This window comes from Etheostoma cragini, chromosome 8 (genome assembly GCF_013103735.1).
Source record: "Etheostoma cragini isolate CJK2018 chromosome 8, CSU_Ecrag_1.0, whole genome shotgun sequence".
Classification (NCBI taxonomy): Eukaryota; Metazoa; Chordata; class Actinopteri; order Perciformes; family Percidae; genus Etheostoma; species Etheostoma cragini.
Window position 1 is genome coordinate 22,723,616 of NC_048414.1, and position 19,484 is coordinate 22,743,099.

General features: G+C 42.2%; 1 protein-coding gene across 1 annotated transcript in view; it reads right to left on the bottom strand.

The window, feature by feature from the left end:
* jph3 (junctophilin 3) overlaps positions 1–19,484 on the bottom strand; it is a 65,223-nt gene that overhangs the window by 5,328 nt on the left and 40,411 nt on the right. Inside the window, exons 4-5 of the mRNA XM_034878830.1 lie at positions 9,539–9,663; positions 7,096–8,075 (exon numbers count right to left, since the gene is read on the bottom strand). Of these exons, the coding sequence (XP_034734721.1) occupies positions 7,096–8,075; positions 9,539–9,663 (1,105 nt within the window). The remainder of the gene's footprint in view (positions 1–7,095; positions 8,076–9,538; positions 9,664–19,484) is intronic.

The window sequence follows — 19,484 nt, forward strand, 5'->3', positions numbered from 1 at the left end:
CACAAAAAAGCACCATATCAATAAAGTTGGATTGATTGAGTGATTGGTAAAAAGAGGTCCTTTGTTTGTGTGTGTGTGTGTGTATGTGTGTGTGCTTGTGTGTGCGTGTGCGTGCATGCATGAGTACGTTTGTGTGTGCGTTGGTGTGTCAAAGCAACCCATGGTGTTTGCACATTCCCTGTGTGTATCGTACAGAGTGTGATAGTATTTGTGTATGCTGTGAACCAGTCTTACACAAATCTCACTTGCTTCTCTGTAGCTTCAAACACACATACACATACACACACACACACACAACCTCCACCCACCCCTCTGTCACTGACACACGCCCACTGATTGGCCACCATTGAAGCAAGGCATAAGCTGTTCCCTAGCAACAAAGCGCTGGTTAACCAATAGGGGGCTTTCAGTGAGGAAGGGGCTAGTTTGCCAGTCTGCTGTTACTAAGGTGCAGAGAGTCCCGCTGTTGTTATCTTACTGCCTGTATATCTGTGTTTGGTGTGTATGTGTGTGTGTGTGTGTGTGTGTGTATTTTAGGCTTTGTGTTAGCAGGTAGCAGCAGCAGCCACTAAACTACAAAATAACTGACTTCATTCATCACACGGCTGCAGACAAATTTGGATTAAAGTGATTAAAGTGAGCAAGTTGTGTAAGTGTGGAACTGTATTTAACAGTTTACACACACAACGTGTACGTTTGTGTGTGTGTGTGAGAGAGAGAGAGAGAGAGAGAGAGAGAGAGCGAGAGAGAGAGAGAGCTTGATTTATAATGAGCTCAGTGCATGTCTGCGGCGTACGATGAGTGGTTTTCCCTTGCAGCTGATTTTCCTGTTGGTTTCATTAGCTAATGCTGCGACGGTATTATTATCCAGGATTAGCGTGGTTGGGGCCGTCCTCCAGCCTGAGTCAAGATGTAGCCAAAAATTATATTAAAACGGCGTAATCCCCCCGCTTGCTCGTAGTACAAAAAAAAGCTTTCTTTATTTTACAAGGTTAAACCTTGTGCCTCTCCCCCAGGATTATCTTAATATGTTGGATAACATTGTGTTATGTCACTGGGGATGGAATGTATCCTCATGACAGTGGACAACAAATCCTTTTAATAAAATCAATGTGTGGCAGTGACATGACAGATATGACAAATGCACCATACAGCTGCTGTCCAGGGTGATATTAAGGTTAAACAGATTCAAACTTCTGAAGTGTAAAGCTGCTACAATCATTTTTTTTTTACATTACCAACGCATATGTGCATGATGATGTATGCTTAATAAAGTGCATTTTTAATAAAGTGCTATTGAGCACAGTGTGCTCAATATATATTAAAACATGACTTATGAAATCATACCAACAAAAAAAAAAAAAGGTATGTATAAAGGCTTTAGGCCGCCCCACACATCACTGTTGGCCCAGTTTGCAACTTAATTGTATACAATCTATGTGGTAGGAGGTCCCTGCCCCAAGGGGTCCTTGGCTTAAAAACCGCTTAAGACCCCTGTGTTAGAGCATTTAATGGCTGTGTTAGAGCATTTCAACAGCTGTAATAACCAGGGGCCGTGTTTATGTTTTTGGATTTTCATTAAACCATATAAAGTATCTATTAATCAATACGATTTTCGAAATCAAAAGGATTCCAATTATACCTCACCATCTAAATAATTTCAAAATACTTTGATGGTTTAGAAGCAAAAAAATGCCAAAAGGAGTTGAGTCTTCTAAGTAACTCAATACCAAATTTTGATTGCAACTATATACTATAAACGTATAAACACAACACTGAAACATTATCACCTTTGAAGTTGATTTGGGAGTTCAAAAAATCCTTTTGGCTCTATTTTTGGTCTTCACCAACTCAAAATATTACATTACATGTAATTTATTTGACACTTTTATCCAAAGCAAGTTACAATTGCTATATATGTTGGAGGTTTGCGCGTCTCTGGAGCAACTAGGGGTTAAGTGTCTTGCTCAGGGACACATTGGCGATGTATTGTTGATGTATGTATGTATGCATGTTTCCTTGGATCAGGGAGGCTTCAAAATCATGTTTGAAGCTGTCGCCATGGTCCCGCTACACGTTCTGCGATGTCATGTTACATCCTGCTACGCTGTGCCCTGCTACATCCTGCTGTGCCTTGTAATGCCGCACAGTGCCCCGCTATGCCGTGAACTACTAAAAACTACTATTTTTTGTGACTGTTATTGCCACTCTCATTTGAACCCCAACCGGTCGTCAAAGGGTTCTGCCAAAAGGAAGCTTTTCCTCACCACTGTCGCACTGTTGCTTGCTCTGGAGGGAACTACTAGAACTGTTGGGTCCTTGTTGATTATGGAGTGTGGTCTCGACCTACTCGATCTGTAAAGTGTCTCGAGATAACTCTGGTTATGAATTGATACCATAAATAAAACTGAATTGAATTGAAATTGAATGTATCGCAGAGGGAATCAAACCCTGATTGTCCACACCAAAAGCATGTGTTGTATCCACTGCGCCATCACCACCCCACCACCACCACCATGTGGTTTGAGCATGTGAACCACCAAATATAAGAAATTGAGCCTAGATAAAATTGATCAGACAAGGGTTATAATATCAGTCAAATGTCTTTAGAGAAGTGAGCATGGTTAGCTGATTGATTTAACCCAGGCCTACTGTATATTGACAATGTTTTTAACTTACAGGATAGTTCCGGTGCCCGCCTGATGTTCCACTGGATGTCCCTCATTTTTGTCCAGATGTCCCTCACTTTCTGCTTTCTTTGTGTTGGCATTCTACACTCCTGACAATTCAGGAAACATCCTCCAAGCTAGAACTAAGCTTTTTCATCAAACATGCAACAGCCATTGTATTTCCAGAGCTTTCCTACGTACGTGCACATTAGGGTTGTAATCTCCCAGTCGACTAGTCGATTTATTGGTCGATACGTTCGGGCTCAACCAAAATTCAGATTGGTCGATTTTTTGCCATGTTATTTCATCAGGTGGAAGCAGAGACCGTTACGGTTTATGGGTTGAAAGCACTTATTGCTAATGGGGGTGTTTTCAGAGCACCCCTGTTGCAAAGGGAACAGTCTGTCTTCAGAACACCCCCCTTTTTTGGATTAGCCCAACCTCCTGGGGACAGATCGAAGAAAGAACTAGAAAGCCTTGTTTTAGTGGTTTGCTGAATATTTCTTTAATTGTGTGTTTTAAATTACAGTCAGTCCTCCTCTACCATGTCGAAGACATTGGCAGTGTGGCAGCACTTTACAAAAATAGAATACGAAAAAAAGTTGAATGCAAAGTTTGCAAGTAACAGTTTGCATATCGCAGCTCGACTACAAACATGGCATATCACCTAAAAATAGTAAGATAACTTTTCCGCGTTAGGTTTCCCTGTCTGTTTGGAGTAGGCTATATGAACATATCAGAATTGGCATATTTCATAGTCTAATAATCGTTTTATAACTACCGGGGCACACTCCCGCAACTACGATAGCGTTCCCCAGACCCCCCCACACCACGCTGGATGTTAAGCCTCTACCATCCAAACGCATACATAATATCACGGAAGGAATTGTCGACTTTATTGCTCAGGATATGAGGCCCATTGCTGTTGTGGAGGGCTGAGGTTTTAAGAACTTGTTAATATACAGCGCCAGCACGCCACACCATCACGCAAAATGTGAGGGACTCAAAGAGAAAGTTTGAGAGTTAATACAAAAGCGAGGCACTGAGCTTGATCACAGATATGTTTAAATATACAGTATATATTAAAGTGGATATGCCTTTTGTGTTTAAGAGTAAAACCTTTAAACTAAAAGTCTTTTCGTGTCTGAGCAGCAAAGCCAAGCTCCGATGTTCAGCCGCTCCATGCGAGGACATGCACAGAACGCTGATGCAGCGCTGTCAGAGCCAACAGACGAGTGAGATTTCAGTGCAAAATAATTAGGTCAAAAACGATTTAATATACTGCAAATAGCCTACAAGCACAAGTACAGCGGGACAGTGCAGTTAATTAAACTTGCATTTTTTCCGCCTCTCCGCACCGCAATTGGTTTGAACCAATTGGTTTCAAGAAATGCCAATGAACCAATGCCCATTTTTCACTAATCCCAGAATGTTGTGTGGACTAGCCAGACCTTCCTCCGCAGCGCTGTGGAGGTAGGTCTGGCTACGCAAGACTACCCCAGGCAAAACGGCAGGTGTGGAGATGGATTGAGGAGTGGATTGAGGAAGCTGAGGTGGAGCACAAGATATCAACGTAATCAGGTTACGTTCTGTCCGTCACCTGATAAGTAAAGCAGGATCGAGATTAGTGACTGGAAATTCCGTTTTGTCTTGTCTAAATCTGTGACCACTTCAAAAACGAAAGTAAGAAAGCCTCTAAACACCCAAAAAGGTGTTTTCAGTTTGTCCGGCTGATTAGACTCTGCTCAGGTTGAAGGTGGGCCGGAGCTTAGATGGGAACATATTAGGTCACAAATTCTTTCTACCAATACGAATGATAAAGGTGTCATTTGTCCCGCCCTAACAGGTGACTCAGGAAGATGTCAATCACTCAGTCTAACCACACTCACAAAGTCCTGGAAAACGTCCAATTAGCCACATTAACTATAAACACAGATACATGGGTTTCAAAGGAAAATATTTCAATGCTATGCATTCAGTTGTGTGTAGGCTTCAACATGAAGCATTCAGTAGTTATTACATTTCATATCGGAAGGTGACCAGTTGCTTACATATTTCTTTTATTACTACGGCATTTGTTTGCCTTCATATGTTTAGGCCTACAAAAACATTTACAACATGTTGAGTGATTTTTTTCTAAATCTAGATGTGCTAAATGTAATACATAGATTACATACATTTTTTCACAAAAAATAAAATTAAAATAAATTACTACAAAATTGATTGATACTTTATACAATATAAAACAGACACTAGTTCAATCCTAACAAAGGTTTAAAGCTGCAAAAGGCAAATCTGCCATAATGGAACACATTGTATTTCAACTCAACCTGCCTGTGCACCAGAGGGTTTTTGAGATGAGGGCAAAAACCAGAGTTAACCTAAGTCAGGCTTTCATCAGATGGAGACAATTATGGGATTGTAAAGAATTCAAAAGCGGCCCCGAATTGGCCGTCATCCTCCTAGACAGGTATGCAATATGTCTATTTCATTCATAATTTTACAAAGCTGGACATAGTTGTACGTCAGTAGCCTACATGCAATTACGTCCCCCTTCCATTTAGCGCTCGTTTTTTTATTTCTTTTCAGTCCATGTTTGTGTAGGCCTACTATTTTGTTGTTGTCCCTATTCTTGTGTATAGGGTCCTTGGGTTTCATGAAATGTGCTGTATAAATCTAAATCTAAAGCCTTATTCACACTGGAGTAGTTTCATCTGGGGACAGACACACATCTGAGTTGCGTGTACCGCATTTGTAATAGAAAAGGAAGATACCTGTGATTTTACTCAAATTTGCTGACACATCTGTAGCCTAGCTGAGAGTTGGGTACTCGGAGGCATGGAGGACGCCCAGGGCTAGGCCGCTGCACCACGATTGGGTTGAAGTTCTGTATCTTTTTGGGCCAGGCCTGGTAAGGGTTACTAGAGGCGCAACACCTAACCCCGCCGCTGTGGCATTATTACAGTAAGTAAGTAACCTTTATTTATATAGCTCCTTTCACAGACAAGAGGAGTCACAAAGTGCTTTACAGTAAAACAAATAAAAACACAACACATAAAATACTAACCATATTGCTAGTTAAAGATTTTACTTCAGGTGGTTTTTTTTTAAAGTTTCCTCAGAACTCAAGGCTCTCAAGGCTAAAGGAGAGAGTTCCAGAGCTTTGGAGCCACCACAGAAAAGGCTCAATCACCTCAGGTTTTAAAACATGTTCTGGGATGCATGAGAGCATCACCGCCAGCCCGTGGAAGAAGATATGGGGAGCGCGTCGACTCGGGGACGGAGTTCTCCGGTCAGCCAGACATAAATTGATCCTCAAAGACGGTGTCCGCAGCCCCCCGTGATCCCATATCTATTCAATTCAATTCAATCTTATTTATAGTATCAATTCATAACAAGCGTTATCTCAAGACACTTTACAGATAGATTAGTCTAGAACAGTGGTTCCTAAACTTTTTCAGCTCAAGACCCAAAAGAGACATTTGGTGTCTCCCCGGGACCCAAATTTACGTAACAAAACCATGAATTTAAATGTATATGAAGGATATTTATTCCATTATAAAAGTAAACAAAAACAGAAAAGGTCTCTACTCTCCTTCCTGGGTCTCTGTCCCCTCCCATCGTTCCTCAGTACCGACACCAACATAAAAAACAAAAATGCTGACTTGAATTTAATGAGATGTGTGTGTCTGGTTGAAGATATCAACCAGCTGATCTAGTCTAGGTTCGGTTTTTGAAAGTTCCATTCTGAGGTCATGCTGAGCATTTAGTCTGCTCTCTGCCAATTGGCGACCCAATAAAACGGGTCTGCGACCCATTTTAGGTCCCGACCCTAAGTTTGGGAAACATTGGTCTAGACCACACTCCAGAATTTACAAGGACCAAACAATTCTAGTAGTTTTCCTATCTGTCTTAGCGAGCGGGCCAAAATGACGCAAACAAAACAAAACCTTGATAAAATTACATACGACCCTGCCAAATCATGGACATGTCAATTCGCACAGGACTAATATTATCACAGGATCTCGATATTCGGCAAAATATGGTAGGTCAGTTGCGGTGGAATTTTGGTGGAATTACATACAACCTTTGTAATTAAATTAAAATTATTGAAATGACTAGAGTTCACCAGGTAATACTAATCCCATGTGAATAAGGCTTTAGTGATTATAATTGTTATTGTTGTTACTATTCCTAGATAACGGTATATTTGTGTATCTAGTAAAGTATTTATCCACGATATGCACGTATAAGAGTTCAAACATGGATATTCTGTTATATATCCTTAAGACAGCAGGTGTGGTGAAAACTCTCCAGCTTTTGTCCAAAGGGGCTGCTAGAATCAACACAAACTGAAAGTTCCTCTCCACTCAAAGTATTGTGTTTGCGTGAACCAGGAATGTGTTAGAATCAGTATGAGCCTTACCGGGTTGCCTTTGGTCTGCATGAGGCTGTGGTCCTGCTGCTCCGGTGTGATGGGGGAGGACTTCAGCGGGGGGGAGAGAGTGAGGTCCCGACGTAGAGGCCGTGAATCCATCTTTTCCCCCGGTCTGTCCAGCTTGTGCGCTGAGTCTTTACCCCCTTCCCTCCTCTCCTTTTCTTCCCTCCCTTCACGGTTCTTATGCCTCTGTCGTTGCACGGTGTGCAGGCGCTCCTCTCCATGAACATGACTATGCCCAGGCCTCTCCTCCCCGGGCCCATGGGGCTTGTGGGTAGTGGAGTCCCTGGGCTGTAAAGGTTTCATCTCCATCTCATAATTGCTTATTTTCTCCTCATCCTGCTCCAGCAGCCGCCCTCCCCTACCATGCACGCCCCTGCGCCCCGACGTCCAAGACGCGGACGACTCTGTCCACCTGTCCCCTCTGGTCTGTCTGTGATTGGACAATCCATGCTCCCGGGACTTGTGATTGGAGGAGCTGTGTTTGTGTCCGTTGGTGCGGCTCGATCCCCGTCCGCTGGGCACACCTCCTCCTTTCGACAACATCCCTCTCCGCTTGTCTTCACTCCAGCTGTTGGCCTGCGTGTACTCCCCCTTTCCTCCTCCTCCACTTTCACCGCCCCCACTTCCTCCCTCCATCAACACCTGGATCTCCGTCTGCCCTCCTCCCCCAGCTTTCTCACCCCTTTCTCCTCCGTCCTTCCCCTTGTCCCCGTGGTCCACGGCGCTTTGCCGGTGGAAGCGGGCACTCTTGCTGCGTTGAGACGGCCTGGCGGGGGGAGGAGGGGTGTGGGGCGGTGAGGAAGAAGGGGGGCTGAGATCAGGGGTGGCGGCGTCGTTAGATGGGTCGTCGGAGCCCGCGCTCTTTACATAAAGGTCGGGGCTGTCTGCGGTGCCAGCGCTACTCGACAACCCCTCACCCTCCACCTCGCTGGATACCTGACGTTTGGGACGCTGCACCTCCATGCCTGCAAAAGACAGACGACATCAGAATGAAGATGGGACATTTTGGGTGGCGGTGGGGTGGGGAAGCTAAGCTGACTTCATGCTTGTTGGTATGACACTGCCATTGCTGCTTACTTCTTAAAACTTATTTAACCCTCATGTTGTCCTTGGGTCAATGGAACCCATTTTCAAAAAGGTTTTAATTTGGGTTTCATTCAACCAAATTATCAAAATAAATAACGTGGGTTGTTCCATAAAATGCTCTTCACAAGTAAAAATCAACTAAAATTTCAAAAGAATTGCAGTAAAATTTTAAAAAAACATCGGAAAAAGTGACAACAAGTTTGGAAAAAAGTGAAAAAAACATTGGGAAAAGTGACAAAAAAAAATCTATTTATAATTTTGACCCAGAAAAACAAAAGGTTGCATCGTCGGCAAGAAGAGAACACATGGGTTAAATGACCATAACTAACTAAGTACAGCCAACAATGTCATGCATTATCTCCGAATATGTAAGGGACGATATAGGAATATGATTAAGGTGGGGATGGGGGCATGACTCTATTTTTTATTTTTATTTTATTTTTAAACATAACCTCCTTCAACATTATTTTTTTTTCTTTGGGCCCCACCCAAAAACAATTTATGGCAAACATGATATGTGTTATACGATATGAAGAATATGTTCATAAAATCTTTCACACAATGCCTGAGTGGCATGGCCAGGCCTTTTGGAGACGTTTACTCCAGAAAAAAATGTGTGATCTAACTATTTAGTTTTTTAATACATTTTTACAATAAATCTCCCAATGGCAGATTGAATCTGGGATGACAAAAGTGGAAGGACAATCCCCTGCTTTTCCCAAAAAATCAATCTACCCTCCCTTCTCTGACCCCATAATTTTTGTCCAGTCCCTTAGTTTTTATCTGCAAACAAATACAAAAGAAATAGAAGGGTACACGATGATGTCTATGCAGAAATCAAAACCAACATGTTGCAAAATGTCAGCACTGATACTTGTTAACATGATATCCTCACAATAGAAACAAACAGCCGCTGAGAGCAGAAAAGATGGCAAAAGAACAATCACTGTCATCTCAGGTATCTGTGTGTGGGAGTGTACAGTATGTGTCAAAGTCAGCGTGTGTGTGTGTGTGTGTGTGTGTGTGTTGGTGTGTGTGTGTGTGTGTGTGTGTGTCACTGTGCTAGGCAGTGCCTGCATGTTCTTGTGGGTTGGCGTTGGCTACCTGCAGTGCTGTACAGGTGTGAGTGACAGAGGCAGAAACGCAAAGCTGGAGGGTGGTTGACTGACCTTTATCACCATCCCACACACACATACACAGACACATTTGTGTTTTTTTGTCTATGCATGTGTAGGCACATGTGTTGTTTTGTATGTGTCTGCTGGGCTGGGTTTGTGGATTCTGTGCATGTGCGGCTTACAGTATGAGTACATGTATGTGTGATTTTAGTGTGTGTGACAACCATTTCCTGGGTGCTGGAATGAAGGGGAGAACTGCTTGGCAGTGACCCTCGCCATGCGACTCTCCTCCTGGGCTTTCTGAGCTGCTCCAACCGCTGCCTCGGCTTTACCCTGTGCATGAGCCGTCCTGACACACAGAAGACACACAGAATGTAGAGAGGACAATAATTAAATCGAGAAAGAATCATTAGCAGTGTCCAAAAACATTTAAGAAGAAAAAAGCACAGCAGATTGTGAGGAGATAAGGAATTCTCGATCAAAAGAACAGAAAAGAATAGAAAACCATCCAAACTGTCCACCGTCCAAAAGTAGAAAAAGAACACAGTAAAAGTGCCATTAGTGCACCACAGTATGTCAGTTTTCCACTGATACAGGGGTATTTGTGTTTAAGCTCTCGTTTATTCAATACACACATGACTCTCAGAAGTCCACTAGTTCCCCTCCATTAACAAGTATTGGATTTAGCAGCAATCATAGATTTAGATGGTACGATTATAGTCTAAAAAATAATCATGGTTTTACGATTATTATGCATACGTGAGCGTTTATGTTGTCATGGAGGTTAACTAAGAACTGCACACACTGCTACACATAACCTGCAGTCAGTTAACACTCTTTACCAATAATTGACCGTGACATTTTAAAGCGTTGATTGCAGCCCTAAAAAATAGTGCATCCCTAATTGGATTCTTGTGTTTGTTGCCCAAGGGCTGATGGGATACCTTGCAATGTAGGCCTAATCCTTTAATGGTGGGAAGAAAATAAAGTTCAGGTGACTGTATGCAAGTTAAGGAAGTTGTTGTCCTCACAATTATTCGGAAAGTGATCTTGTTGAAGTTGTTGGGACGCACATAAAAACCCTTATTGTCCAACACACTATTAACCTGACATGGTGGACACTAGTAAGTATAAAGGCACACTCAGCAGGCTAAAGATAACTTTTTATCTTTGCACTGACCTTCTGTCCATACTGACCCAACATTTTTCTCACCTGAAAACAGCTTTTTGAATTCACGATTTTATGCTCCTTCAGTAGTCTGACAAAACAGAAAAATATGTAAAAGCTACTGTAAATCGTGAGTTGGGTTGTTTAACATCACAGTGTCTGATCGCAGAAAGCCAGAGGGGACAGAACAGAGGTTTAAAGAACTAAGACTCCAGATGTTAGCTAGGATGCAGAGACTTGGTGTTTGCCAACTTAAAGAAGACAAAGAAGCGTTTTATTTATTTTTTACGTTAAGGTGTTTCAGTGTGGTTGGAAAACTGTAAGAAAACAATCTGAAAACATAATTCTTACATGGAAACTGTGTTTGCAAAACTCAAAAATTCAAGGTTGTGGTATTGGTTGCTAGGAGCCATGAACTTAGCATATTTCAGTCTGATCAAAGGTATCCAGCCTTCCAATACTGATTGGTGTTTTTCCATTAATGGTACCTGCTCAACTTGCCTCGGCTTGACAGCGGTGCCCCGTCCTCCTTTTGCTATTACAGATTAGTACCGTGTGAGGCGAGCGTGGCTGGTCCTCATAGCAGGAAACTGCCAAGACCTAATGCGACCCACACACAGAACGTGGAAGGCGTGTTGGTTTTATTCTCGGCATGTGGCTGTTGCCACAGCAAGAGGACACATTTAATTTCAAAAGAAGCTGGAGGTAGCAAAAAATAAAACTGCTGGCTAAACCACAGCGGGTTTGTTTAGGACCCCCACCCCCCATCCCCTTGTAGCTAGCAATGATGACGCAGTGGATAGTGACGATTCTCTCCGACAAATCAGTAGTCTGCAGGTTTGCACGTCACCTTTTGTTATCGCCTTAGCTCACTTGGAACCTTGACTGAGATAGTACTAAAAAAAGTACCCGTTAGCAGGTACCAGTGACCTTTTATCATAATGGAAAACCAAAAAAGGCGAGTAGAGTGAAGGCAAGTCGAATAGGTACCATGCGGTGCAAAAACACAATTTCAGAGCTTAATGATTCCAGAAGTAAAAACCCATTCATTTTCTCCATAAGCATTTTGGTTATTGGCCATGAACCATCTAAAACCATCAGAGGTAGACTTTCCCCGAACAACGACATTGTGAAACGAAGGTTTATGCTCCTGTAGAAGCAACCTGTTCTCACTCCCACTCGTCAAATAAGGACCCTTGGGCTGTGCCTCTCAGTGTCAGATACAACGCAAAGGCACCCTTCAGCATGTGTGTAGAACAGCAGCTACACGTGTTGCAAAAATGGACATGGACAATGGACGTATTAAATAGGAAAAGTCACTTAACAATATTAACAATAAGGCCTTTGTTCCCTGTGATAATGGAAACCTAAATAATACAGCTACACACAATCACGTCATTGTTGAGCTCATGTAAATCATTTATTCTCAGGTATTGTTATAAAACATGCAGTATACACAACTTCATCGATATGAGTTATTGTGTGTGGTTGTGGCCGACGAATGTCATTATAAAAGACACCTGAGCCAGAGGGTGAGAAACACACAATACTATGAACAGCAACATATTACATGATAGCTCACAAAGCTGCTATGCGGGGACAATTATCACAGAGCTCCAGTATGAGGTGGTGGTTTGTATTCAGTATCAGTTTACAGGCTCTGTAGTCATTCGCACAAAATTAAAATTGTATTTACTATCAGAAAAGATTTAATTTCACTGCCTCTGCCTGGCAGGCTTTTCACATCTCCATCTCTCCAACTGCTCCTTTACAGCCTTCTTTTCATATCGCCTTTACTCTGTCTTTTATTTCTTTTATGTTCCTTTCTTCCATTACCTAATCGCTCCTTCCTTCTTTATCACAATCCGCTTTTCATTTGCCTCTTGTCCCACCCACCCCTTTCTAGTTATATCAGATCCTTTTTCTCAATTACAGGCCTCCTCTTAACTACTGTCTTTTTCCATTCGCCTATCTTTCTCTGTCTTTCAAAGGGCTCTCCTGTAAAATAGCCTCTCCATCCCTCCCTCCCTTTTCTCTGTCTGGGCAGTAACAGTCTTGATGCAGTGTTTCATGTCGATGGCCATTGATTTACTCTCTGCCTCAATGTTTCTGTTTGCCACTCTCTACCAGCGCTGCTACGCCGGGCCCACAGAATACTCAACATTGCCGTGTGTGAGTGCATGCCTGTTGGTTGTGAGGGGAGGTGAGATGTGACAAGAGGTGTGAGAAGAGAGAAGACTTAGTGACTTACTAATATTACTGTTTCAAATGACAGAAGTCACGTATTCACAAAGTTTAAATGTCAGGAATAATCTGCTACAAATGCAAACACACTCCTGGCACAACCTGCTCTCACCTTGGCTCTCACACCCCAACTCTCTCTCTCTCTCTCTCTCTCTCTCTCTCTCTCTCTCTCTCTCTCTCTCTCTCTCTCTCCCATCCTGTCTTCCACAATTTCCTAGTCTCGCTTTGCCAGACCTTCCTCCACAGAGCTACAGAGGAGGGTCTGGTCTTTCCTGTCCCACTCCTGTCTTTTACCGGGAACATGTTTCATGAATCAACTGTCTGGAGAGAAAAGAGATACCTTTTCAATGGGGTCTTAAAAAAGAAAACCAGAGCTGCAGGTGGAAAGCAAGAACAGCGAAAGGAAATAGAGATGAAGTGAGGTGATGAGGAGGAAGGGTCAGGAGTGTGTGACAAGAGAGTGTAATGGAGAATGGCATGAGGAGAGACTAAAAAGGAAAATAAAAGGTGGAGTTAATAGGTGTTACGTATTCAACATCAATGAATCATTACCAGAATAATTGTAGTGAGCCGGCGTAATTACAGCAGTGGCCGAAAGATTTAATATACATTAAAGCAAAAGCAGGGGCTTATGACGGTTTTATACAGAGCTGATTAGCTGTTTAGCAGGTATAATGTTTACAGTGTTCACCATCTAAGGCTCAATTTGAAATGTTCAACTCATGGTGGCATAGGTGGAAAAGTCAGGTAATCATTAATGTCATTAGGTTTTATTCTCACAATGAATGTGTCATGGCATTTTATGGCAAATACCATATTGGTCCGGATATTAGACAACCCCCCCTCTTTCAACACTAGCCTATTTTAAAGACCATATCTTGTTTTAAAAAGGAATACAATTTTATTTGAAAACTATTCTACTATAAACCCACTGAATAAAACAAGGTATATTTCCAAGGCCTTCAGCTGAATGACTGATCTGGTAATGGGCATCATTCCGTTTTTAAGTCACATAATCACACACTCTCCTCGCTGCTTTGAGAACCGCGGTAAGATTTTCTCTGGCTGTTTGCATGTTTAGACACCGTATCATCTTCATGACAACCCTCGTTGTACTTCTATTCTAATGCTGTGTTCCAGGCAAACCGCAACCCGTGTTTTCACAACCTTCTAGCCGTGAAAGTGCCCTGGAATGGCTGTCAAACCCGTAACTTACAACTTGTGAACACAAACCAGATTGCTGTACTCACAGTTACAGTTTTTGATCTCACACTGACATAAACAACAATGGCTACCCCTGTTGATGCTGTACAGATGCTGGTGAGAAAATGGAAATAATATAGTCATAAAAAGGCAACATAAAGTAATTCTGCAAATTGTAATCACAACGATACTACTACAGGTTTTGTTGATAACTTTTTTATATTATATTAAGCCCAAAATATGTCGTGGACTAGAAATCACTAGTATCAGCTAGCGCTAGCTAACACCAACGTTTGGTAGCTGTTAGCTAACGCCAGCTATAAGGGTTTGTTGTGACTTTGCCTGGGATGCTACCAAGTCGTGAGTTGTGACTTGAAGTCGTAATGCTAACTTACGGGCTAAAACCTGTCTGGAACGCAGCATAACTTCCAACTTTTAGGCTTTTTTTTATAGCTGGATATTTAATTTGTTACATACTATGAATGTGGATAAAGTTAGTGATAGTGAGATGTTACAATTCTAGTGAGAATTGGCGAAAACATGTTTTATTTCTTATGTTTTATCTCCAGCTATTTGTAACATTAACATGGATCATTTCATGTCTTTAGTCTATAGCTGACTTTACCAGCTGACTTACCCTTACATTAAGGGGACCAGATTTCTCAGATAGAATCCGGGGACATTTCCAGCTCAGAAGCGTATTTACCTCCAAAACAAGTCATGTTTTTATTTTTGTAAAACTTAAAACGGGGACACTAGACCTAGAGCTGTTCTCATTAGGGGCTGAGCCCCCCAAAGTCTGATCCTAGACCCACCCCTGCTGCCACTTCCACTCCCCTACACCTCAGAGGGGAAGGTTTCAAGATAGAATGTCCTAATATTTCAAGATAAAAAATCCTAATAGTTCAAGATAAAAAGTCCTAATATTTCAAAATAGAAAGTCCTAATAGTCCTAATACTTCAAGATAGAAAGTCTTAATATTTCAAGATAGAAAGTCTCAATATTTCATAATGTTGTAATGTTTATGAACTACTGACAGCTTTTGCTTTATTGCTCACGGCTTGTTTCTGCAACAGCTCAATGAGTATCGGATACAATGAAAACTATTGAGGACATATTTTCCTTTGACAGTGACGCAGTATTAAACGAGATCGCTGCAGTCGGCAGAAAGCTACAATGTAAGTTAGTAGGATAAATCTCCAGCTTGTATTTACGTTCATAAAAGTGCTCGTTTTGCTGCTAACAGACTCAGATTAATATTGTTAGTGTCTGACAACATTATGGAAAGGATTTCTAAGGAGGTCGACCTTTCTGTTAAAGATTAAGATCCTTTTTAAAACAGTCCGCGAAATTGCGTTCGCAAAACCCACCAGACTCCATGTAAATAATCAGTGATTTTAGCATCGTAAAATACGGCTTTCAAAACATCTTTGAGCAGCGCTGGCTCGGGCTGTCTTGAGCCCGTGTGAGTAGGGTGTGCAACCATCGGCTACGTTTTGTCAGTATTTTCTTTCTTTAATTTGGGTCTGTCAGTCACAGTGAAAACCAGGGACATTTCCGGGGACAGATCCAGCCGGGGACAGGTCACCAAAATCGGGGACTGTCACCGGAAACCGGGGACGTCTGGTCACCCTACCTTACATTCTAAAACCAGCCTCTGCCACTTGAACAGCTGAGGCGTAGCGCAACCATCAGCTGGCTTGCGTCCAGCTGAGACGTTGTATGAGACAATCTCTGTGTTTCTCCATGTTTCAGGCCCTGGCACTAGCTAGCTGTGAGGGACAGTGACTCAGTTCAGTTATCAGGCCAACACGATTTTAAATGTTTTGTTTTGTTTGTGACATCTGTTGTTGTGGGTGTATTATCATAAATACAAGTCTAGACTCCAACCCCACTTTTTCAGACGCATCTCCAGGTAAAAAAAATGTCTTACCTAATCCAAAAGTTGATCAGGTATTTCAATCTATCCCAAAGTGGTGGACCAACAGACCAACCCGTTGGTTTTTATGTGCATCCCAACAACGTCAACAAGATCACTTTCAGAACAATTGTCAGACAACAAATTCCCTAATTTGCATACAGTCACCTGAACTTTATTTTTCTTCCCACCATTAAAGGATTAGGCCTACATCGAAAGTATCCCATCAGCCCTTGGGCAACAAAAAAAATCGAATTAGGGATGCATTATGTAAAAAACAGACGTTCGGACAGTGGCTGATGCAACGAAAAAAAGCACCCTTCCGTGTATGTAGAATGGGTTTAGCAAGTAGTATGTAAGGGGGAAATTCCCGCGAAGGTGGATGGGCGTGTCAGGGAAGCCGCTTTCTTCTTTCTTATTCCTGCGTGTCACGATAGCGTAACTCCTACATTCCACCGGCTGCAGAACCACTGTGGATTCTCTCCGCTGCGTGTCAGCTCCGTGCTCCGCCGTCCGTCAAGGCCCGCCAGGTCCAGGTTTGTTACGAAATGGCTGCAGCCATGACTGACAGCTGAAGTCACGAGGACCCACAAGATCTCGCGATCTCATTCAGCACAAAATCAACAACATTTTGTTTCCATCCAGAGGAATAGAAAGGAAACAACTCTGTGCTGTGTTTTCAAGGTGTATTGCAGGGAAATATAAGCCGCCGTGAGCACAGTCTATTTTATTCTGTGCTTGACTTCCTGTCCCGCACTATCTGCCATGTGTTAAATAGCTGCGGAGCTCTTCGGCATCCGGAAAAAATCTGCATATCTGCTCCGGATGGTTGTCAGTGGAAATACACAAATTTATTTTAATAGAAACTCAATGACTCCACTGTCGGTCCAGGGCGGATCTGCAGCCGTTCCACAACCGGTGGAAATTAGGAGTAAGTCCACCCATGAACTTTTCCTGAACTCAACCGTCTTGTTGCCGTGAGTCACAGAACTGTAGGCCCACCCACGACCTTTCCCTAAAACCACTTGAAAATATATGATTTTCTCGCCTAAATTTTTACCCTTAAAAAAGTGCTGCAGTTTCCACATGCTTTGGCCCTCTGGGATGACCCTGAGTTCATTGGGAAGTTAACACTCTCAACTTGTTGTTTCTAGGGGCAGTGTGACACTAGGCCTTACTGACACAGAGCTACACAGAATTTCTATTTCCGTCCAAGTAAATCATCTGAAAAATTAATAAAAAGCACTACTGTAAGCATATTACATGGGCTACATACTAAAATAGTACCCTAGCCACATGTCTCAACTTAGAACAGAAAAAATCCAGAAAAAAATGACTTATAAAATGGATTTTATATGAATGTATTTCTACAGATATGTCTGTGCGTTTGTCTTATTTCTTATTTCTAAAAAAGCCAAAAAAGTGTTAAATACAAAACTTCTGAAATACAAAAACACATCCTCATCACTCACAGATATGTCTGAAAGAAGTACATACATAGATTTATAGAAATAAGTAATCATAATTTCATGAAATGGTGAAATGCCATCAGAACGCCATATTTTTGCTTTCAGACAGCTGAAAGGGATCACAGGAATAGTTTTTTTCTGGCCATGTCTGGTACCATTCAACTCGTCTTCATATTGGCTACACAGGGATGCCAGTTTTATGACCTCCTCTTATAAGTGGTCGGATCTACTGTCCATCTTTCCCACGTGGGCCCAATGTGGACTGTGCGATATCATTGGCTTAGCTTGAGGGTATCTCTTGATAGGCTGATGCTATTGGCTGGGAACAAGTTTCATTGCAATCTGCAGAAGCCACAGATTGCAATGGTGTGTCAACCTTCTTTTTAGCCCGCACAGGGAAAAAGTGACAAGCTATAAAAACCGAGAAATGATGCACTATCTAGATTTCTGAACGTCAAAACTTGGCCAGAAACTACAAGATTGTTAGGGGACCAGCTAATTATGGATTACAAGGCTTGGATATTCTAATTCCTTGGAGTGTTTGCGATTTAGGAAATCAACGTTTATGAATATCTTTCACCGCTGTGGATAAAGACACGAGGACAAAGGTAGGGATGCACGCTCGATTTAGACAGAAATGGTGCAGTGTTTCATACTTCATAACGTGATTATAACCGCTGTAAGTCACCTTATGCTTTGTGCGGGGGCTTGATGGAATCACAAGACGTTAAGCTTTCTAATGATGTGCTGCATGACCGTGTTGATGACGATTTAATTTTCAATTCATAAAAAACAATTCATGAAAACACGTTGTGGAAAAACAGGTACCGTTTGGGGAACCGTGCTTTCAGCAACAGTCCCGTTGTCGTGAGACACGGAACCGTAAACCCACCCACAACCTTTCCCTTGACCCAACCATCCCGTTGCCATGAGTAACGGAACCGTAAGTCCACCCCCAACCTTTCCCTTAACCCAACCATCGCGTTGCCGTGAGTCACGGAATTTTAAGCCCACCCACAAGCTTTTCCTTAACCTAACAGCGTCAAAAGTGATGCCAATAGTCCTGACCAAACGCAAGGTAAAGCGTGTTATATGACACTAAAGGAGACTTTAGCGTCCATAACAACGATAAAGGCACCTGATCAAGCTTCCGTATTTTTCAAGACGGGAGTGAGAATGTGTTGAGCAGACATACTGACATTGCCATTCCTAGAGCCAAAATACTACAAAATAATAGAGCTAAAAATACCAAGTATATGCTGATTCAAGCCTCTCAGATGTTAATTTACTGCTTTCTCCTCTTTTAGCATTGTCACACATCTTCTTCAAATCATGGAGTACCAGTCTTGAAAAAGGGACTTTTCTAATGTAACTTGTAATCCCACAATATAATGTAATTAGCTAATGACATGACCCTTGACTAGTTAAGGTAGTAAATTAGCCGGGCATGCTAACAGCTAACCTGTAAGCTTACGATAGAGTAGATCAGTACTTTTTTTAATGAAGTCCTTGTTATGTTGCTCTTGTGTTTTTGATTTTGGAGAAGCTAAAAAATAAAAGACAATCCTCCTAACACTTTGTAGTGAGTATTGGTCTTTGTCATTGTTTTCTTTGAGAGCTAAGAGTTTTGCTAGCTGCTTTTGCATTTCTGGATGGCCTCATGGTTTCTTTTGGAATACCTGTATGTTTGATTTGAAAAACTTCAACTCAGAATGGTAAAAAACGCCAGACGTCATTTAACTTCACAGCAGAAAAACAGCTGGCTGAGGAGGGGTGATTTGATAGTTGCCTAGCAGGGATCACAAAAAAACACAAAAAGACGCAACTGGTCTAGGGGGATATTCAGCAAGAAAGGCATTGCGATGCGCCTCGGCTATTGCAACTTTCTGATTGCGGCCTGTGTTTGATGTGTGATAAATCCATAGCACTGGCTGTGGTGTTAAAAATTTGCAATGGGGGACTTATTCTTTAGTAGGGGTGATCCGAGTATCCGGCTGAAACAAGTATCCAGTACGGATAAAGCACTTTTGCCGAGTACAAGTATTTTACGAGTAATATGAGTCAATATCCGTGCTCGGTTTTAATAAAACTCCTCAACTGGCCGCGCAGCGTTCTGTGATAATCACAAAGCCCCCCCCCCCGCCTACAAACACGCTCGGATCAATCT